Source organism: Schistosoma haematobium, chromosome 5 (assembly GCF_000699445.3).
Source record: "Schistosoma haematobium chromosome 5, whole genome shotgun sequence".
Taxonomy (NCBI): Eukaryota; Metazoa; Platyhelminthes; class Trematoda; order Strigeidida; family Schistosomatidae; genus Schistosoma; species Schistosoma haematobium.
The window spans coordinates 9,932,422-9,956,449 of record NC_067200.1 but is presented as its reverse complement, the minus strand read 5'-3'; the positions used below and the strand labels follow the sequence as shown (position 1 = coordinate 9,956,449).

Genomic DNA, 24,028 nt, shown 5'->3' with positions numbered 1-24,028 from the left:
GAGAGAGAGGAGAGAGAGAGAGATGTAGAGAGTGATTGATTGATTGATTGATTGATTGATTGAATGAGTGCGAGCGTGATTGATTGTGTTGATGTTTGACGCGTGGGATGTGAGAGGAGATGAGTGGTGTGTGTGTGGCAATATGAGATGGATAGTGTGTGTTGTGAAATTGTGGAGTGGTATTGGTAGTATTATGGTAATCGTTTGTGTGTGTGTGTGATGCGTGCATCTGTGAGAGTGAGTCATTGTGTTAGTGATGTTTATGAGAATTTTGGTATAATGTGTTGTGTTGTGTGTTGGTGCAATGAAAATCGGATACGTACCTGTTTGCATTAGTGTAGACTGTGGTGATGGCTGTGATGTGGACTCTGGTGTGTGTTGTGATGTTGACACTGACACTGACACTGACACAGGAGTTGAGACTGGTGTTTGCAGTGTGGTTGATTCTGTCGACTGGAATGCTGTAGTGGAGATTGTTGGCGTGGTGTCGATCAAGTGTGACGTGGATGTGGTTTGGTCAGACTGAGTTGAATGAGTGATGTCGGTGACTGGTGGAATGGATGTGGAATCGGAATGGACACCTGTTGAGAAGGAGTAGTGGGAAATGAATGTGTAGAGAGTGAGTGTGTTTTGTATGTGTATGATGACGACACAGAATGCATGAGATGAATTGAGAGTAGTGTGAGGAGTGATGAGTGATGAGTGATGAGTGATGAGTGAGTGGTGGGTAGTTGTGTGCATAATGGGGTGTGTGTATTTGTTGTTATTAGTGAATCAATGTGTGTGTGTGAGAGAGAGAGAGTGAGAGATAGTGGATGAGAGTTGTAGACAAGGTTTGGATTAGTGGTGTTGCGAGTGATTGACAGACTGGTTGATGGAATTATTGACTTGTTGGTTGAGTGATCGACGTGTTGACTGAGAGACAGTGTGTGTGTGTTTGTGTTTGTGTGACAGAGAGAGAGAAGAGAGAGACAGAGATGTAGAGAGTGATTGATTGATTGATTGATTGATTGATTGAATGAGTGTGAGAGAGTGATTGATTGTGTTGATGTTTGACGCGTGTGGATGTGAGAGGAGATGAGTGGTGAGTGTGGTGTGCAATATGAGATGGATAGTGTGTGTTGTGAAATGGTGGAGTGGTATTGGTAGTATTATGGTAATCGTTTGTGTGTGTGTGTGTGTGTGGATGCGTGCATCTGTGAGAGTGAGTCATTGTGTTAGTGAGTGAATGAGGTTAGTGATGTTTATGAGAATTGTGGCATAATGTGTTGTGTTGTGTGTTGTTGCAATGAAAATCGGATACGTACCTGTTTGCATTAGTGTAGACTGTGGTGATGGCTGTGATGTGGACTCTGGTGTGTGTTGTGATGTTGACACTGACACTGACACTGACACAGGAGTTGAGACTGGTGTTTGCAGTGTGGTTGATTCTGTCGACTGGAATGCTGTAGTGGAGATTGTTGGCGTGGTGTCGATCAAGTGTGACGTGGATGTGGTTTGGTCAGACTGAGTTGAATGAGTGATGTCGGTGACTGGTGGAATGGATGTGGAATCGGAATGGACACCTGTTGAGAAGGAGTAGTGGGAAATGAATGTGTAGAGAGTGAGTGTGTTTTGTATGTGTGGATGATGACGACACAGAATGCATGAGATGAATTGAGAGTAGTGTGAGGAGTGAGGAGTGAGGTGTGTGGAGAAGTGTGCATAATGGGGTGTGTGTATTTGTTGTTATTAGTGAATCAATGTGTGTGTGTGAGAGAGAGAGAGAGAGAGAGAAGTGGATGAGAGTTGTAGACAAGGTTTGGATTAGTGGTGTTGCGAGTGATTGACAGACTGGTTGATGGAATTATTGACTTGTTGATTGAGTGATCGACGTGTGACTGAGAGACAGTGTGTGTGTTTTGTGTTTGTGTGACACACACACACAAGAGAGAGACAGAGATGTAGAGAGAGATTGATTGATTGATTGATTGATTGATTGAATGAGTGAGCGTGATTGATTGTGTTGATGTTTGACGCGTGTGATGTGAGAGAGATGAGTGGTGAGTGTGGTGGCAATATGAGATGGATAGTGTGTTGCATGTGAGAGTGTTGCGATTGAGTGTTTTCGTGTTGACAAGTCGTTTGTGTGTGTGTGTGTAGAGAGAGAGCAAATAGTTCGGTTGTGAAATGTGGAGTGGTATTGGTAGTATTACGGTAATCGTTTGTGTGTGTGTGTGTGTGTGCATGCTTGCATCTGTGAGAGTGAGTCATTGTGTTAGTGAGTGAATGAGGTTAGTGATGTTTATGAGAATTGTGGCATAATGTGTTGTGTTGTGTGTTGGTGCAATGAAAATCGGATACGTACCTGTTTGCATTAGTGTAGACTGTGGTGATGGCTGTGATGTGGACTCTGGTGTGTGTGTGATGTTGACACTGACACTGACACTGACACAGGAGTTGAGACTGGTGTTTGCAGTGTGGTTGATTCTGTCGACTGGAATGCTGTAGTGGAGATTGTTGGCGTGGTGTCGATCAAGTGTGACGTGGATGTGGTTTGGTCAGACTGAGTTGAATGAGTGATGTCGGTGACTGGTGGAATGGATGTGGAATCGGAATGGACACCTGTTGAGAAGGAGTAGTGGGAAATGAATGTGTAGAGAGTGAGTGTGTTTTGTATGTGTGGATGATGACGACACAGAATGCATGAGATGAATTGAGAGTAGTGTGAGGAGTGAGGAGTGAGGATTGAGGAGTGATGAGTGATGAGTGAGGGGTGAGGAGAAGTGTGCATAATGGGGTGTGTGTATTTGTTGTTATTAGTGAATCAATGTGTGTGTGTGAGAGAGAGAGAGAGAGAGAGATAGTGGATGAGAGTTGTAGACAAGGTTTGGATTAGTGGTGTTGCGAGTGATTGACAGACTGGTTGATGGAATTATCGACTTGTTGGTTGAGTGATCGACGTGTTGACTGACAGACAGTGTGTGTGTGTGTTTGTGTTTGTGTGACAGACATAGAGGAAGAGAGAGACAGAGATGTAGAGAGTGATTGATTGATTGATTGATTGATTGAATGAGTGCGAGCGTGATTGATTGTGTTGATGTTTGACGCGTGTGGATGTGAGAGGGAGATGAGTGGTGAGTGTGGTGGCAATATGAGATGGATAGTGTGTGTTGCATGTGAGAGTGTTGCGATTCGAGTGTTTTCATGTTGACAAGTCTTTGAGTGTGTGTGAGAGAGTGAGCAAATAGTATTTGGTTGCGAAATTGTGGAGTGGTGTTGGTAGTATTATGGTAATCGTTTGTGTGTGTGTGTGTGGATGCGTGCATCTGTGAGAGTGAGTGATCATTGTGTTAGTGAGTGAATGAGGTTAGTGATGTTTATGAGAATTGTGGCATAATGTGTTGTGTTGTGTGTTGGTGCAATGAAAATCGGATACGTACCTGTTTGCATTAGTGTAGACTGTGGTGATGGCTGTGATGTGGACTCTGGTGTGTGTGTGATGTTGACACTGACACTGACACTGACACAGGAGTTGAGACTGGTGTTTGCAGTGTGGTTGATTCTGTCGACTGGAATGCTGTAGTGGAGATTGTTGGCGTGGTGTCGATCAAGTGTGACGTGGATGTGGTTTGGTCAGACTGAGTTGAATGAGTGATGTCGGTGACTGGTGGAATGGATGTGGAATCGGAATGGACACCTGTTGAGAAGGAGTAGTGGGAAATGAATGTGTAGAGAGTGAGTGTGTTTTGTATGTGTATGGTGACGACACAGAATGCATGAGATGAATTGAGAGTAGTGTGAGGAGTGATGAGTGATGCGTGATGAGTGATGAGTGATGAGTGATGAGTGATGAGTGAGTAGATGTGTGCATAATGGTGTGTGTATTTGTTGTTATTAGTGAATCAATGTGTGTGTGTGAGAGAGAGAGAGGAGAGAGATGTGGATGAGAGTTGTAGACAAGGTTTGGATTAGTGGTGTTGCGAGTGATTGACAGACTGGTTGATGGAATTATTGACTTGTTGGTTGAGTGATCGACGTGTTGACTGACAGACAGTGTGTGTGTGTTTGTGTTTGTGTGACAGAGAGAGAGGAAGAGAGAGACAGAGATGTAGAGAGTGATTGATTGATTGATTGATTGATTGAATGAGTGCGAGCGTGATTGATTGTGTTGATGTTTGACGCGTGTGGATGTGAGAGGAGATGAGTGGTGTGTGTGGTGGCAATATGAGATGGATAGTGTGTGTTGTGAAATGGTGGAGTGGTATTGGTAGTATTATGGTAATCGTTTGTGTGTGTGTGTGTGTGTGTGTGGATGCGTGCATCTGTGAGAGTGAGTCATTTTGTTAGTGAGTGAATGAGGTTAGTGATGTTTATGAGAATTGTGGCATAATGTGTTGTGTTGTGTGTTGGTGCAATGAAAATCGGATACGTACCTGTTTGCATTAGTGTAGACTGTGTTGATGGCTGTGATGTGGACTCTGGTGTGTGCTGTGATGTTGACACTGACACTGAGACTGGAGTTGAGACTGGTGTTTGCAGTGTGGTTGATTCTGTCGACTGGAATGCTGTAGTGGAGATTGTTGGCGTGGTGTCGATCAAGTGTGACGTGGATGTGGTTTGGTCAGACTGAGTTGAATGAGTGATGTCGGTGACTGGTGGAATGGATGTGGAATCGGAATGGACACCTGTTGAGAAGGAGTAGTGGGAAATGAATGTGTAGAGAGTGAGTGTGTTTTGTATGTGTGGATGATGACGACACAGAATGCATGAGATGAATTGAGAGTAGTGTGAGGAGTGATGAGTGAGGAGTGATGAGTGATGAGTGATGAGTGATGAGTGAGTGGTGGGTAGTTGTGTGCATAATGGGGTGTGTGTATTTGTTGTTATTAGTGAATCAATGTGTGTGTGTGAGAGAGAGAGAGGAGAGATAGTGGATGAGAGTTGTAGACAAGGTTTGGATTAGTGGTGTTGCGAGTGATTGACAGACTGGTTGATGGAATTATTGACTTGTTGATTGAGTGATCGACGTGGTGACTGAGAGACAGTGTGTGTGTGTTTGTGTTTGTGTGACAGAGAGAGAGGAAGAGAGAGACAGAGATGTAGAGAGTGATTGATTGATTGATTGATTGATTGAATGAGTGCGAGCGTGATTGATTGTGTTGATGTTTGACGCGTGTGGATGTGAGAGGGAGATGAGTGGTGAGTGTGGTGGCAATATGAGATGGATAGTGTGTGTTGTGAAATGGTGAGTGGTATTGGTAGTATTATGGTAATCGTTTGTGTGTGTGTGTGTGTGTGATGCGTGCATCTGTGAGAGTGAGTCATTGTGTTAGTGAGTGAATGAGGTTAGTGATGTTTATGAGAATTGTGGCATAATGTGTTGTGTTGTGTGTTGGTGCAATGAAAATCGGATACGTACCTGTTTGCATTAGTGTAGACTGTGGTGATGGCTGTGATGTGGACTCTGGTGTGTGTTGTGATGTTGACACTGACACTGACACTGACACAGGAGTTGAGACTGGTGTTTGCAGTGTGGTTGATTCTGTCGACTGGAATGCTGTAGTGGAGATTGTTGGCGTGGTGTCGATCAAGTGTGACGTGGATGTGGTTTGGTCAGACTGAGTTGAATGAGTGATGTCGGTGACTGGTGGAATGGATGTGGAATCGGAATGGACACCTGTTGAGAAGGAGTAGTGGGAAATGAATGTGTAGAGAGTGAGTGTGTTTTGTATGTGTGGATGATGACGACACAGAATGCATGAGATGAATTGAGAGTAGTGTGAGGAGTGAGGAGTGAGGATTGAGGAGTGATGAGTGATGAGTGATGAGTGAGGGTGAGGAGAAGTGTGCATAATGGGGTGTGTGTATTTGTTGTTATTAGTGAATCAATGTGTGTGTGTGTGGAGAGAGAGAGAGGAGAGATAGTGGATGAGAGTTGTAGACAAGGTTTGGATTAGTGGTGTTGCGAGTGATTGACAGACTGGTTGATGGAATTATCGACTTGTTGATTGAGTGATCGACGTGTGACTGAGAGACAGTGTGTGTGTGTTTGTGTTTGTGTGACACAGATAGGAAGAGAGAGACAGAGATGTAGAGAGTGATTGATTGATTGATTGATTGATTGAATGAGTGAGCGTGATTGATTGTGTTGATGTTTGACGCGTGTGATGTGAGAGGGAGATGAGTGGTGAGTGTGGTGGCAATATGAGATGGATAGTGTGTGTTGCATGTGAGAGTGTTGGATTCGAGTGTTTTCATGTTGACAAGTCTTTGAGTGTGTGTGAGAGAGAGGGAGTAGTTCGGTTGCGAAATTGTGGAGTGGTGTTGGTAGTATTATGGTAATCGTTTGTGTGTGTGTGTGTGGATGCGTGCATCTGTGAGAGTGAGTCATTGTGTTAGTGAGTGAATGAGGTTAGTGATGTTTATGAGAATTGTGGCATAATGTGTTGTGTGTGTGTTGTTGCAATGAAAATCGGATACGTACCTGTTTGCATTAGTGTAGACTGTGGTGATGGCTGTGATGTGGACTCTGGTGTGTGCTGTGATGTTGACACTGACACTGACACTGACACAGGAGTTGAGACTGGTGTTTGCAGTGTGGTTGATTCTGTCGACTGGAATGCTGTAGTGGAGATTGTTGGCGTGGTGTCGATCAAGTGTGACGTGGATGTGGTTTGGTCAGACTGAGTTGAATGAGTGATGTCGGTGACTGGTGGAATGGATGTGGAATCGGAATGGACACCTGTTGAGAAGGAGTAGTGGGAAATGAATGTGTAGAGAGTGAGTGTGTTTTGTATGTGTGGATGATGACGACACAGAATGCATGAGATGAATTGAGAGTAGTGTGAGGAGTGAGGAGTGAGGATTGAGGAGTGATGAGTGATGAGTGATGAGTGAGGGTGAGGAGAAGTGTGCATAATGGGGTGTGTGTATTTGTTGTTATTAGTGAATCAATGTGTGTGTGTGTGAGAGAGAGAGAGGAGAGATAGTGGATGAGAGTTGTAGACAAGGTTTGGATTAGTGGTGTTGCGAGTGATTGACAGACTGGTTGATGGAATTATCGACTTGTTGATTGAGTGATCGACGTGTTGACTGACAGACAGTGTGTGTGTGTTTGTGTATGTGTGACAGAGATAGAGGAAGAGAGAGACAGAGATGTAGAGAGTGATTGATTGATTGATTGATTGATTGAATGAGTGCGAGCGTGATTGATTGTGTTGATGTTTGACGCGTGTGGATGTGAGAGGGAGATGAGTGGTGAGTGTGGTGGCAATATGAGATGGATAGTGTGTGTTGTGAAATGGTGGAGTGGTATTGGTAGTATTATGGTAATCGTTTGTGTGTGTGTGTGTGTGTGGATGCGTGCATCTGTGAGAGTGAGTCATTGTGTTAGTGAGTGAATGAGGTTAGTGATGTTTATGAGAATTGTGGCATAATGTGTTGTGTTGTGTGTTGGTGCAATGAAAATCGGATACGTACCTGTTTGCATTAGTGTAGACTGTGGTGATGGCTGTGATGTGGACTCTGGTGTGTGTTGTGATGTTGACACTGACACTGACACTGACACAGGAGTTGAGACTGGTGTTTGCAGTGTGGTTGATTCTGTCGACTGGAATGCTGTAGTGGAGATTGTTGGCGTGGTGTCGATCAAGTGTGACGTGGATGTGGTTTGGTCAGACTGAGTTGAATGAGTGATGTCGGTGACTGGTGGAATGGATGTGGAATCGGAATGGACACCTGTTGAGAAGGAGTAGTGGAAATGAATGTGTAGAGAGTGAGTGTGTTTTGTATGTGTGGATGATGACGACACAGAATGCATGAGATGAATTGAGAGTAGTGTGAGGAGTGAGGAGTGAGGATTGAGGAGTGATGAGTGATGAGTGAGGGGTGAGGAGAAGTGTGCATAATGTGGTGTGTGTATTTGTTGTTATTAGTGAATCAATGTGTGTGTGTGAGAGAGAGAGAGAGAGAGAGAGATGGTGGATGAGAGTTGTAGACAAGGTTTGGATTAGTGGTGTTGCGAGTGATTGACAGACTGGTTGATGGAATTATCGACTTGTTGATTGAGTGATCGACGTGTTGACTGACAGACAGTGTGTGTGTGTGTTGTGTTTGTGTGACAGAGACACAGAAGAGAGAGGAAGAGAGAGACAGAGATGTAGAGAGTGATTGATTGATTGATTGATTGATTGAATGAGTGCGAGCGTGATTGATTGTGTTGATGTTTGACGCGTGTGGATGTGAGAGGAGATGAGTGGTGAGTGTGGTGGCAATATGAGATGGATAGTGTGTGTTGCATGTGAGAGTGTTGATTCGAGTGTTTTCATGTTGACAAGTCTTTTGAGTGTGTGTGAGAGAGAGAGCGAGTAGTTCGGTTGCGAAATGGTGGAGTGGTATTGGTAGTATTATGGTAATCGTTTGTGTGTGTGTGTGTGTGTGGATGCGTGCATCTGTGAGAGTGAGTCGTTGTGTTAGTGAGTGAATGAGGTTAGTGATGTTTATGAGAATTGTGGCATAATGTGTTGTGTTGTGTGTTGTGCAATGAAAATCGGATACGTACCTGTTTGCATTAGTGTAGACTGTGGTGATGGCTGTGATGTGGACTCTGGTGTGTGTTGTGATGTTGACACTGACACTGACACTGACACAGGAGTTGAGACTGGTGTTTGCAGTGTGGTTGATTCTGTCGACTGGAATGCTGTAGTGGAGATTGTTGGCGTGGTGTCGATCAAGTGTGACGTGGATGTGGTTTGGTCAGACTGAGTTGAATGAGTGATGTCGGTGACTGGTGGAATGGATGTGGAATCGGAATGGACACCTGTTGAGAAGGAGTAGTGGGAAATGAATGTGTAGAGAGTGAGTGTGTTTTGTATGTGTGGATGATGACGACACAGAATGCATGAGATGAATTGAGAGTAGTGTGAGGAGTGAGGAGTGAGGATTGAGGAGTGATGAGTGATGAGTGAGTGGTGAGTAGTTTTGTGCATAATGGGGTGTGTGTGTTTGTTGTTATTAGTGAATCAATGTGTGTGTGTGAGAGAGAGGGAGAGAGATAGTGGATGAGAGTTGTAGACAAGGTTTGGATTAGTGGTGTTGCGAGTGTTTGACAGACTGGTTGATGGAATTATCGACTTGTTGATTGAGTGATCGACGTGTTGACTGACAGACAGTGTGTGTGTGTGTTTGTGTTTGTGTGACAGAGAGAGAGAAGAGAGAGACTGAGATGTAGAGAGTGATTGATTGATTGATTGAATGAGTGCGAGCGTGATTGATTGTGTTGATGTTTGACGCGTGTGGATGTGAGAGGGAGATGAGTGGTGAGTGTGGTGGCAATATGAGATGGATAGTGTGTGTTGTGAAATGGTGGAGTGGTATTGGTAGTATTATGGTAATCGTTTGTGTGTGTGTGTGTGTGTGGATGCGTGCATCTGTGAGAGTGAGTCGTTGTGTTAGTGAGTGAATGAGGTTAGTGATGTTTATGAGAATTGTGGCATAATGTGTTGTGTTGTGTGTTGGTGCAATGAAAATCGGATACGTACCTGTTTGCATTAGTGTAGACTGTGGTGATGGCTGTGATGTGGACTCTGGTGTGTGTTGTGATGTTGACACTGACACTGACACTGACACAGGAGTTGAGACTGGTGTTTGCAGTGTGGTTGATTCTGTCGACTGGAATGCTGTAGTGGAGATTGTTGGCGTGGTGTCGATCAAGTGTGACGTGGATGTGGTTTGGTCAGACTGAGTTGAATGAGTGATGTCGGTGACTGGTGGAATGGATGTGGAATCGGAATGGACACCTGTTGAGAAGGAGTAGTGGGAAATGAATGTGTAGAGAGTGAGTGTGTTTTGTATGTGTGGATGATGACGACACAGAATGCATGAGATGAATTGAGAGTAGTGTGAGGAGTGAGGATTGAGGAGTGATGAGTGATGAGTGAGGGTGAGGAGAAGTGTGCATAATGTGGTGTGAGTATTTGTTGTTATTAGTGAATCAATGTGTGTGTGTGTGAGAGAGAGAGAGAGAGAGAGAGAGATGGTGGATGAGAGTTGTAGACAAGGTTTGGATTAGTGGTGTTGCGAGTGATTGACAGACTGGTTGATGGAATTATCGACTTGTTGATTGAGTGATCGACGTGTTGACTGACAGACAGTGTGTGTGTGTGTTGTGTTTGTGTGACAGAGAGAGAGGAAGAGAGAGGAAGAGAGAGACAGAGATGTAGAGAGTGATTGATTGATTGATTGATTGATTGAATGAGTGCGAGCGTGATTGATTGTGTTGATGTTTGACGCGTGTGGATGTGAGAGGGAGATGAGTGGTGAGTGTGGTGGCAATATGAGATGGATAGTGTGTGTTGAATGTGAGAGTGTTGCGATTCGAGTGTTTTCATGTTGACAAGTCTTTTGAGTGTGTGTGAGAGAGAGAGCGAGTAGTTCGGTTGCGAAATGGTGGAGTGGTGTTGGTAGTATTATGGTAATCGTTTGTGTGTGTGTGTGTGTGTGATGCGTGCATCTGTGAGAGTGAGTCGTTGTGTTAGTGAGTGAATGAGGTTAGTGATGTTTATGAGAATTGTGGCATAATGTGTTGTGTTGTGTGTTGGTGCAATGAAAATCGGATACGTACCTGTTTGCATTAGTGTAGACTGTGGTGATGGCTGTGATGTGGACTCTGGTGTGTGTTGTGATGTTGACACTGACACTGACACTGACACAGGAGTTGAGACTGGTGTTTGCAGTGTGGTTGATTCTGTCGACTGGAATGCTGTAGTGGAGATTGTTGGCGTGGTGTCGATCAAGTGTGACGTGGATGTGGTTTGGTCAGACTGAGTTGAATGAGTGATGTCGGTGACTGGTGGAATGGATGTGGAATCGGAATGGACACCTGTTGAGAAGGAGTAGTGGGAAATGAATGTGTAGAGAGTGAGTGTGTTTTGTATGTGTGGATGATGACGACACAGAATGCATGAGATGAATTGAGAGTAGTGTGAGGAGTGAGGAGTGAGGAGTTATGAGTGATGAGTGAGTGGTGAGTAGTTTGTGCATAATGGGGTGTGTGTGTTTGTTGTTATTAGTGAATCAATGTGTGTGTGTGAGAGAGAGGGAGAGAGATAGTGGATGAGAGTTGTAGACAAGGTTTGGATTAGTGGTGTTGCGAGTGTTTGACAGACTGGTTGATGGAATTATCGACTTGTTGATTGAGTGATCGACGTGTTGACTGACAGACAGTGTGTGTGTGTGTTTGTGTTTGTGTGACAGAGAGAGAGGAAGAGAGAGACAGAGATGTAGAGAGTGATTGATTGATTGATTGAATGAGTGCGAGCGTGATTGATTGTGTTGATGTTTGACGCGTGTGGATGTGAGAGGGAGATGAGTGATGAGTGTCGTGGCAATATGAGATGGATAGTGTGTGTTGCATGTGAGAGTGTTGCGATTCGAGTGTTTTCATGTTGACAAGTCTTTTGAGTGTGTGTGAGAGAGAGACGAGTAGTTCGGTTGCGAAATGGTGAGTGGTATTGGTAGTATTATGGTAATCGTTTGTGTGTGTGTGTGTGTGTGGATGCGTGCATCTGTGAGAGTGAGTCGTTGTGTTAGTGAGTGAATGAGGTTAGTGATGTTTATGAGAATTGTGGCATAATGTGTTGTGTTGTGTGTTGGTGCAATGAAAATCGGATACGTACCTGTTTGCATTAGTGTAGACTGTGGTGATGGCTGTGAAGTGGACTCTGGTGTGTGTTGTGATGTTGACACTGACACTGACACTGACACAGGAGTTGAGACTGGTGTTTGCAGTGTGGTTGATTCTGTCGACTGGAATGCTGTAGTGGAGATTGTTGGCGTGGTGTCGATCAAGTGTGACGTGGATGTGGTTTGGTCAGACTGAGTTGAATGAGTGATGTCGGTGACTGGTGGAATGGATGTGGAATCGGAATGGACACCTTTTGAGAAGGAGTAGTGGGAAATGAATGTGTAGAGAGTGAGTGTGTTTTGTATGTGTGGATGATGACGACACAGAATGCATGAGATGAATTGAGAGTAGTGTGAGGAGTGAGGAGTGAGGATTGAGGAGTGATGAGTGATGAGTGATGAGTGAGTAGAAGTGTGCATAATGGGGTGTGTGTATTGGTTGTTATTAGTGAATAAATGTGTGTGTGTGTGAGAGAGAGTGAGAGAGAGAGATAGTGGATGAGAGTTGTAGACAAGGTTTGGATTAGTGGTGTTGCGAGTGATTGACAGACTGGTTGATGGAATTATCGACTTGTTGATTGAGTTATCGACGTGTTGACTGACAGACAGTGTGTGTGGGTTTGTGTGACAGAGAGAGAGGAAGAGAGAGACAGAGATGTAGAGAGTGATTGATTGATTGAATGAGTGCGAGCGTGATTGATTGTGTTGATGTTTGACGCGTGTGGATGTGAGAGGGAGATGAGTGGTGAGTGTGGTGGCAATATGAGATGGATAGTGTGTGTTGCATGTGAGAGTGTTGCGATTCGAGTGTTTTCATGTTGACAAGTCGTTTGTGTGTGTGCGAGGGTGATAGAGAGATATATAGTGGATTAGAGTTGTAAACAAGGTTTGGATTAGTGGTGTTGCGAGTGATTGACAGACTGGTTGATGGAATTATCGACTTGTCGATTGTGTGATCGACGTGTTGACTGACAGACAGTGTGTGTGTTTTGTGTTTGAGTGACAGAGAGAGAGGAAAAGAGAGACAGAGATGTAGAGAGTGATTGATTGATTGATTGATTGATTGATTGAATGAGTGCGAGCGTGATTGATTGTGTTGATGTTTGACGCGTGTGGATGTGAGAGGGAGATGAGTGGTGAGTGTGGTGGCAATATTAGTTGGATATTTTGTGTTGTGTTTCTATCGAATGCATGAGAACCATTGTTTCTTAATGTGCTCATCGTTTTCACCTTCTCCGTTGTCCTGTTTTATTATACGCAATTTCATCAATCAGCTTTAGAATTCGTGTACTTACTATGAAAAATACTTATTTTCGCTGTTATCAGTATTATTGTCTGATCTTTTTCAATACTGAGTTAACCGGAGAACTATATTTTCATTTATATATTCGATATTTTTTCTGTATATTCATATTTCTACCGCATACTCAGACCAGATTTCCATTGAAAAGTTGGATTTACTTAAGACTGATTTTTAATATTTAGGTTGCTTTCGTCACAGATTAATCGTTGTCAATGCACAACTGAATATCAGGAATCAATTGAATGCTGTTCAATCCTCGTATAATAAGCCACGTCAGTGCACATTCATGACTTAAATTGGGATCAAAACCAAATCTTTCGAGTCTAGGGATGAATGTATAAGTATCAAGACGGTTGACTCTATGTTTACTGCTAGAATTATCACTTCAATCAATTTGAACTACAAAATGATTATCCTTCCCTGATATTCTACACAATTGTTCTACTTCTGACATGACCAAATTTTACTAGTCACGAATTCTCACTGGAACATGAGGGAATTGTTTAAATTAATATACTAGTGAGCAGACATTTACAGTCTATCAGAAGACGTTTTCTCGCATAATATGATATCATCAACTTACGAGTGAATTCAATGTCAACCAACTTTGGTCCACTCGTAACATTCAACTTTTCCCATCCTTCAATGAAAATCTGCGTTAATTCCTTATCGGATAATAGTGAAGCTTCCAATGATCTCATTTCCACCGTCATTTTCATGAAGATACAGTCGATCATTCGAAAGTTTTCCATGAATCCAAGTTGAATCATGTATTTTTCGAACGTGACGTTCAGAATTTTGAACGAGAATGAAATTTGAACATTCGCTAATTGTACACTTTTAGTAACCTAATCATTAAGGAAAGAAAAAGATATTTCAGTTATGCAATCAAATGTTCAAATGATCGATCAGTTTAAAATAATTCAACTAAAAACTAAATACAAAAAGCAAAGATGGATATCGAGGCAATACGCACAGTATGCACATATAACAATTAGTGACTGGTCAATTTCAATCCTAAACACTAATGGGAAGATTCAAGTAAAACAATATCAAGTGAATTAAATACAAAAAGTCTATGCTTCCCATTAAATCACTGATAGCCCTAAAACAATATACCAAAGCTTAATGTGCGCCATCAAAACATTGTCATAAAATAACCCTCATGATTTTGAACATCGAATTTGTCCAAAATTATTTTCGAATAAAGAAAATAAGCTTATGTAAACAGTAGAAGAATCAAAGCCGCATATCGTGAATGTAGCGAAGTTAGACAATAACACTGTTGGAGAGAAGCTTAGTGGTCCAGATGTTCAGCATTCGCTCGTGATTCTGACGGTCCTGAAATCAATTTCTTGTAGTGAGTTTATGGATTAAGTAGCACTGACGAGTTACATTTAATGGCAAAACAGCTACTCAAAGATTTCACGTTTTAATGGTAGTCTAACTGAGATCAGTTTGTCGTTGATATACCATGAAATTTCAATGATCTCCAGTAATTCTCCCTATACTAAAATGATATCAGTCCATAGAAAAATAGGAAAGTTATTTATTCTAAAGTATCCAGAGATTTTTGGCATCATAAGCGGATTACACGACGCCTGTTTTAGAAGAGTATGTTTATGTTAGAATATATTCACCACATTATCATGATCGTAGATAATTTAATTTGTAGTTATTCATCAACATGGCTTAACTTCAATACCGATGGAATTGATGCTCCCTGTATGATTCGAACCATAGTCACTCAGCTATCGGAGAAACAATCAAGTTTCTTAAGAATTTCGATATTTAAAATGGAATAATAGCTGAATCATAACCAATGTTATTTCATTCGAGATTGAGATGCAGTCGGATGTCTTAAACATAATTCTTCAACTTTATACATTGCTCGTCCTGACAACTACCATTAGATATCTCCTACGGTGTATAGATTTCAAAAGACGATAATAAGCGTTGACTTCAGTCTTCTATCGTACAGCACAGTTCACGAAGCCCCCAAGAACATGAAGCGACTACGAACGAAAATGAGAATGGATGAATGAATAAAGTTTCAATAGCACAAAAACATAAGCACCAGACTGAATCATCGACCACTTTAGGCTGATATGAGGAATATGTGTATGAGCTGTAACAAGTGATCAAGCATACCTGATCTAAGAAGCATGGTGATAACAACTTAAAGATGTAAGCAATTCGTTGATGCCATGAATGACACTGCATAGTGAATAAGTTAACTAAAGGGCTCATTAAATTCGAACGTGTATAAACTTAATTATAAGTGAGTATGCTATAGTTTATACGTGATGTGGTTATGTAGTATCGGTTACTACACCAACTCATATAGCTTATTCTAGACTCCGGATAGGCCAATCTATTCATATGTTTAGTCACATCTTGATCTTGTCGATTATTCAATTATCAACCTTGACTGATTTTATATGAGCGTATATGTGGGCACTTCTTATCCTATTCATCACATGCCTGTTACTTATTTTGTTCGGCTATAAATATCGATTAACGCTTGATTGAATCGAGTTGGCTCATATGTCTTCTTCTTTGCTTCGCTCTCTTCTCTTCTCTTCTCTTCGCTTCGTCAGTCTGATTGTCTGTCCTGGTCAATGAATGTACAAAATATACGTATTCAAAAATACATTCTCGCATTTGAATGATTAATTAATTGCGATATTCATTAACGGGGATTAAGTCGATAATTATATAAAAGGATTGACTATATGTATTTTTCAATAAGATTCATGCGATCCAAATGGAGTCAGATATCAGACATCTAAAGTTACATAACATCCTTATAGATATATTCCAGTCAGTAGTAAATATCAGACAAACATAATCTTTCTTCACTTGGTATTGTTTGGCTTTTATCTTCCCATTAAGGTTTAAGCCTGCGATTGATCAGTCTGTTATTGGCATATGTGCATGCTGTGCGTGTGCCTCAATATTACCTTAATTCACAAGCTTTTCGTAAGCAATGATGGATAGTGGCTAGTAGTGGAATCCAGGACGCGCGTTTCGTTCTATTTAGGACTCGTCAGCAGGATTTACATGCATCTCAGAGTTGATGTTCACTCTGTGACTGGAACCCAGTACCAATCGCTACAAACGCCATCACGTTATACACTCAGCCACTGACTCCTTACTTATTACTCATAAATCATCTTAAGTAATATGTTAACGTAAACTCGAAAAACAATTAGAAATGATGATTTACTTGAATATTCAATTTAAAAATACAAAAAACTAATATTGATACCTACCAGATATTGAATTTGTGATGATAAATTTAAGTAAAATGCACTTGTAGGTATACTTAAATTATCTGACCATTCCATCAAATCCCATGGTTCTTCTTTGCAGATTAATGCCTCAATTTGTCCTATCGTAGGTTCTAAATGAGAAGTAGAAATTGGAATATCAAATACTTTCAGATATATATATATATAGCCGGAGAAATATACAGTAATTTTTAAGAGTAGATGGATAATCACTAGCAATAGAAGGATAGGATTGTCATTTCGTTTTATTGTTGATTCATCAGCTGAATATATCAGCAATTCAGAGTTAATTTCCACACTGTGACTTAAAACCATCACCCCTTTCTTTAAATGCTAAATGCATTGTTCAAACTGACGAGTCAAGTTAGATAGTGAATTACTTAAAAATATAATGAGTTAGTGTTATGACCTTGATCTGTCTACTCTAGATTAAGACCTTGACGCAATAGGCCGATCGGTTTAACCTTGAGGCTAGCACAAGTGAGTTCGAGGTGGGGTAGACAGAAGAGAACTATTCTAGCATGTGATGGGCTAGCAAGTACGCAAATAAGAGAAGATAAGACAGTTGGAACACTATTGGCCGTATTGCGTAATCCTGATTTTTATGTGAAATCTCTAAATTCATGAAAAGTGCAAAAAGGTACATGAATAACTAGGTGATTTACCTGACCACAACGTTCAATAATTTGGAAAAATACATTTATGTCCGAAACTGGGAATTTGGGTAGAAAATAAAGTGCAAAATACTATGTTTAAATTACAATAGCCTCGGAACAAAAAGTGGCATGGCAATGAATGATACATCGAAGGAAAGCTCATGTCCTATAGAATAAAATAGGGACAAAAATAAATGTCAATGTTTTACGAGCTTTGAATAAAATAACGTCCCGATAAACAGCTTTCGTAGTTTGTCAGGGCTTCTTGTTTCCCCGTTCACATCAGTTAGTCGTTTAAATCGAAAGATATTGAGTTCGTGTCAATGAGAGAATATCAGTGTTGGAATACAGGTAAATTCAACTGGTGAATCCTAAATAGAATGAAATTCATATCCTAGATTTCACAGCTGACTACAATCCATCATCATGACCATATCGAGGAAATGCCAACAATTACTGTGATCAACTTTCAACTCTGAATACCAACGGCGCTTTCTCATAAAACTGTAATAATAATGATGCGTTTATGATGTAAAATATCATCTACAAATGAAGTAGTTTGGTGAGACTATAATCTAAGGACGGCCTTTGGGTGATGCTAAAGTGATTTTGTCAGTGTGCATCTAAAATAACTAGGACGAAATGAGGGTTACAATCCAGTGTGAGGAATCGCAATTGTGAATTATACTTAATGCTTAAGGTTAGGAGTAAGATTTACGGTTCTCATTACCCACTGACATCAGATATGATTCCAAAACTCTATTTAGTCAAATGGATGACTGAATTTCGTGACGAGATCCGAGACCTGTTATTATTTCATGGCTTATGGCACAATTCAAGAATGGCATGACCTATGATAATGGTTCATAGGTCAAAATAAAGTTTATAATGAGAGGAATATGAATATGAATAATTTAGTCATATAACAATTATACGAAAAAATAAACGCATAGTATTGGTCCATAAATGGATCCCAAATTTGCCACTCATTATTCTTATCAGGACATGACAGTATACATGAAGTGTTTTTATATTATTTTCTTCTGAATATAGATATTAAGTAACGACTGACCAAAACGATTGAGCTCACTTGCCATCTAAGCTGCATATCACTATGTTTCGGTTTGTTTCATTTCGGTTAACCTCTCTCAATTCGTGTCTGAGATTGTCTGTCTGAATCAGTGAGTGTGCAAAATAAACGAATTCAAAATTCATTTTCGTATTCGACATATTCTATTCCGTTATTCTCTATCGTGGAATTAAATCGATGAAAATGTACGATGGTTGATAGAATGTTTATTTCAGTAACAGTCGAAATACGATTTAGCTGAATTTAGATATATTTGACCACTAACAACACTAATTTATGCTCATCACATCAAGGAAAATTATCATATCATACATGTTTTCAATTATGTCGATTGAAATAAATAAATCAATGCTGTTTTATTGTTTGAATGGTGATACTATAATTTATAGAAGATTTTTGTGCGACGTTAAACTAACCTTCAGAATGTCCACCTACTAACTAGGACTAAACGATGGTTATGATTTACAGTTGATGGTTATGGTTAAGCGTAAGATTTATGGTTTATATCACGAATTGACATTAGCTGAAATGCGTAAACGCAATTTAACTAAATGGATGGATGAATTTCTCACCAAAATCCAAGATCTTATAGTGACTCACGTGCAATCGAGTTTAGTTCAGTCAAGGTCTTTTGTTGACCTATTTAATGGACAAAGTGATCCATGACATAACAACTTGTTGTACTATCATCATTATTATGCTTGTATGAAATACATATGCTTGAACATTGTTTAGCGCCTACGCATGTATTCATTCTGCTAGCTTCATTATTAACTGCTTAGTCTATTCGCTGACTCATCCATTTTCCTATACATATATATATGTGTACATTTGCACCCATTAACTACTACAACTACTTGCTACTGCTACAATCGTAGTTCGCTTGCTCATTCATTTTGCCTCTCTGCTGTCTGGTCCGAATTATCTACTAAATAAACTGTAGTAGCTGCTTCTTTTGCCTTCTGATTTCAAACATAGTTGAAGATTATACGATAACGGTTCGAGGGTGATTAATTAATGAAGCACAGCCACTACAATCTGTTATCTCAACTCCGATTGGTTCGTCCACAAATTATAGTCGCGCTTAAATATGTAACATTCCATCACATAAATGATGGAAATATTTTTTTGCCAAAAGAAAAACAAACAAACAAACAAACAGAACAAAAGAACTCACTATCAAATAATGGAGGTAGAGTATTTTCAAAAGGTTCAAAAGATATACCATCACTAATGAAATTATATTCTGGACTGGTAACGACTGACATAAATCTTGGAGTTGATGTTGTTACTGATGAAATATCTAGTTTATTTTCGGTGGATTTACTTGTTGACATTTCGGTGGATATTGTAGTTTCATTAGAGATGACTGAAATAACGAGAGAAAAAGCAGATTGGAAATAATGAACAACAAAGCTAAGAGATTCAATTACCATGTAAACAATAAACAACTCAGTTACCATGATGTGACTGGTCTTATGTTCAGCCCATATTGGTTATTCTAGTTTTTGGAGCGATCAATCTATTCATTCTTCTCAAATCACATTTTGACCTTGTCATTTGTTCGCTTATGTAAGCACATCTTCTTGTCTCTTACCTTTCATTGTTTGCGTTAAGCTCTGATAATATTCAAGTCATATGGATGTTATGATTTTCATGCATAGAATTGATGTAAACATTCACTAGAATACATGGATATATTTCTGGGCGAATATCAAGCTACCAAACTCCCGTTATGTTACATTTACTTAAGGCTATAACTATCAACTACCTGACGTCGATTGTATGTATTAAGAAGTAGAAAATATTAGTTTACGTTTGTCCAGAAAAAAATAATCCTCTACTGGTTAGACTATTTCAATCACTGCTCTTGTTAACGAGTTATATGTTCGCACGACAGATGATATTTACGGATGTTTGAGTGTATTGGAAAAAGGATAGGAGCTTTTAGATAAAATCACCGCATCAGTTCATGAAGTCACTGACATTTCTTCTATGTTATATTGGTAAATAAAGATTACCATGTTGCGGTTTATGCATTCACGGCGATTATTTGCTGGAAATTGTAGGAAATTGTTAAGGATCATTTACAAAGACAGAGATGCTCTATAAAATGCTTTATAGATGCTTTTAAGCAAAAATGTATAGTTTCTAATAGTGGAATCAAGAACACGCGTTTCGTCTTATTTAGGATTCATCAGCTGGATGCACATACATCTCAAATTTACTGTTCACTATGAAGCTCGAACCCAGTATTATCTACCTAGCTACTAAGTCATGATAGCCACTTAATTGTGCAATGGAGTTTAGTTTTAAATTCACTTGTTATTTACTCGTATCTTCTCATCTACATTAGTTCATCAAATATAGTTTATACTCATGAGCTAATACATTAGAATAAAGTATGTTTAAGAAGATAATAATGTGCATAGAATCACTTACGATTAACTTCAATATTCAATAAATAGATATTAAAAGTCCTACTCATATTCATTCCATGATATATTAAAGCAGTAATAAATAGACTTTCATTTATATTTGTAGTATTAATAAGTAATAATTCAATATCAGCAATTCCTTGAACACCTTGAATGAGATTTGTATTGTGTGTATGTGAGGAAGAGAGAGAGAGAGTGAGTGATTGATTGAATTTGTGAGTGACTGAGTGAGTGAGAGAAGGAGTGAGTGTGTGAGAGAGTGAAAGTGTGATTGGGTGAGTGTGTATAGGGTTGAGGCGTTTGGAAGTGAGAGTGAGATGGATGGTGTGTGTGTGTGTGTTTTAGGTGGTAGTATTTGTGTTGTGAAATGGTCGAGTGATATTGGTCGAATGTTGTTAAGCCTATTGATGTGTGTGCGTGTGTGTGTTTGCATGTGTTTGCGAGTGCATGTGATTGCGTGTGTGATAGTGAGTGAGTTTTGGGATGTTTCTGAGATGTGTTGTGTTATATTGTGTGGTGTGTGTTGTTGCAATGAAAATCGGATACGTACCTGTTTGCATTAGTGTAGACTGTGGTGATGGCTGTGATGTGGACTCTGGTGTGTGCTGTGATGTTGACACTGACACTGACACTGACACTGGAGTTGAGACTGGTGTTTGCAGTGTGGTTGATTCTGTCGACTGGAATGCTGTAGTGGAGATTGTTGGCGTGGTGTCGATCAAGTGTGACGTGGATGTGGTTTGGTCAGACTGAGTTGAATGAGTGATGTCGGTGACTGGTGGAATGGATGTGGAATCGGAATGGACACCTGTTGAGAAGGAGTAGTGGGAAACGATTGTGTAGTGAGTGAGTGTGTTGTATTTTGATAATGACATATTATGTATGATTTGAATTGAGATTCGTCTGATGTGTTTTTTCATCATTTAATTCACTATGTGATTTTCATTTATTTGTTTTATCGTTTACCTCGTGTTATTTTATTCTGTAATGTGCAACATGCGACATTTTTCGCTGTATTGCTCTATCTTTTATCTGCTTCGATTTTCTTTATAGATATAACCTATTTCGAGTGATTTGTCTTCTTAATATATGTTTTTTTGTATATTTTCCGAATCGATTATCTTACTCATGAAGCTTGTAATGAATGTATAACGGTGCACTATAATGAAGAAATGAAGGACTCACCTAATGATGAGAAGTTGTATAATTCTGTTGAGATTTGTGATTCAGTGCTGATGACGTGTTGGTTGGTGGTGAACTCTTCAAACTGAGTTTGTATACTGGTCTGTGTGAGTTGGACCATTGTTGTAGAGTCGGGTGTAACAACTATAGAAATGTAAGAGAAGATTAATTTTGTCGATGAGTGAGTGAGTGAGTGAGTGAGTGAGTGAGCTATTACTGGGTAAAATGGCGTTAGTCGACAAGCAATTTTCTAAAGAAAATGAACTATGTAGAATACGTATTTGGAGTGTTGGATGATAGGGAACATGTATTTTCACATATTCATGCTTTGTCCATCGCAATCCATTTTGTTGACTTCTCCACATAACCGCAGACACATGAAGGCTCATAATGTAATAGTTTAGCATAATACTTATTTATTATCGTGTTCTGTGATACAGTCTACTCATCATAATAATATGTGTTTGGGTATCAATAGGCTACGACTGAACTGGCTCTTATGACAGATATTGTCCAACAATCTTGTTTTTGTATTCTAACTAAAACATTGATTGTCTACATAACTCATGATGAAAATCCCTTAATTGTTTCACTTAAATCATACAGTCAGTATAGACGTTTTCCAGTATTAATTCTTCAATTGACAGTATACAGTCATGAAGACTGATGAACACTTGGTGGAGGACGTTGTCGATATGTTGTTGAGATTTATGTTTCTCTTGTACGAGTTACCTCATTTGCTTATCTCTATTTCTCTCCATCTACTAAACTCCGACTTGTATTCTCAATTGCTCGGGGTCTCTTCACTTACCGTTTTCATCCGATAAGTGTTCGCAATTATCATTAGCGCAATTTAACTGATTCTATGTTCACAAATCAATTTACAGTGTGTTCGTATGTTTCCCTCTCGTCTTTTATTAACAAACGAAACCGGACACAATATACAAAAGTGCGAACTCGAGACAATCAAATCACTTGACTTACCGTTAGTTTCTACATTGGATAAGTGCAATTCACTGCTTGAATTCACTTGACTGTACCCTGTTACGAGGATGTTGTTGAATTCCGTCTGATTAAGTTCTGTTGCATTGGGTGACACGAGTTGTATTTCTGAACTCGCCTGTACACCTTGAGTAGAGTTTTCACTAGAGTTCCCTGTTGCATCGACTTGGCGTTTTTGATAATAGAATATAGTGACTGGTGTGAAAACAACCTTGTGACATTTTGCATCTTTTGCAATATCTGGATTGCCCAAACGTAAACTATCTAAAACCTGGTCATTGATGAGTGGGGAAAAAGAGAATTGTGATTAGTCTTGTTATTTTGCATCTTATACGACTGTAGTAGCTTCGCTGTACGCAACTGTGAACATATCTTTAATTATTTGATAGTTGTTCACTCTCAGTTTCGGTTTCTATACTTCATAATTGATTGAGAATATTCCGCGCCCTTCTTGACGGCTTGAAATAAAATTACTTTAGCATTGATATGCGAAGCAGTCATGACAAACGCAGGCACTCATACTAAATGTTGAGATGGTTATGATAATTCTTCAAAGGCATACCCGTTTGTGGAGATGGCTTTTAAGTCAGTGGAAGAAAACAACCATAATGACGGACAACAACACTCTACCAGTTGTCAGTATGTGAATCGAATGATAAGCAATACGAGCTATTATTCCAAATGTCCAAATGTCGATTTGGTTCTATTGAGGATGTAAACAAGTTCCCAGTCGTCTCATCTTCTACATAACCGAGTGTTCAGTTTATGGTCCACTGACTGTTGTATTTAAACAGCTGAAACAGAGTAACAACTGACCAGTTGATATAATGCTTACGTACACAGAATTGTGTTAGAACATAGTGAAGAATCTGTTCGATGGGAGATGTTCAATATGTTAGAATTATTATTGAAGTGAGACAAATTGGTCATTACATTTTCTTTTCTCCACTCTCCACTACACAAATACTGAGATATAGGTTGACGGTTTTTTCCATGAGGTGTGATACAATTTTTGGAGAGTGGGAGTGTGAAGAGATTAAGTGACTAAAATCTTATCTTAAATGTATAAAGATTGGAATGAATACTGATAACGGTTAAACTTACTAATCGACAGAATGATTGTGACAGGTTTTGATAGATTTCAGTCAGTGGATTCAGCAAATCATCAGTCCATATGTGTGGTCTCGCTCCTTGATCCTTATACAACAATCCTTTTACTTCGAAGGCCGGAGCTGAAAGTGAGTAAAACAAACAGCTTTTCACATATCCTCAAGTTCCGACATAAAACAACAAACTTGGGAAAAGATATTTATTGAAACAATACGTGTATGCAATACATTGTGCATGAATCATTATTTTTTATTTGTGGCTCCGAAAATGAGATCTGGATCATGTCTTTC

General features: G+C 39.9%; 1 protein-coding gene across 1 annotated transcript in view; it reads right to left on the bottom strand.

Annotated features, from left to right (window-relative positions):
* MS3_00011123 (uncharacterized protein) overlaps positions 1-23,129 on the bottom strand; it is a gene marked incomplete at both ends in the record, with an annotated part of 41,473 nt that extends 18,344 nt beyond the window's left edge. The window contains 7 exons of the mRNA XM_051219535.1: positions 7,462-7,719; positions 13,551-13,815; positions 16,243-16,373; positions 19,184-19,375; positions 20,449-20,592; positions 22,611-22,899; positions 23,103-23,129. Of these exons, the coding sequence (XP_051064858.1) occupies positions 7,462-7,719; positions 13,551-13,815; positions 16,243-16,373; positions 19,184-19,375; positions 20,449-20,592; positions 22,611-22,899; positions 23,103-23,129 (1,306 nt within the window). The remainder of the gene's footprint in view (positions 1-7,461; positions 7,720-13,550; positions 13,816-16,242; positions 16,374-19,183; positions 19,376-20,448; positions 20,593-22,610; positions 22,900-23,102) is intronic.
* Positions 23,130-24,028: the final 899 nt, after the last annotated feature.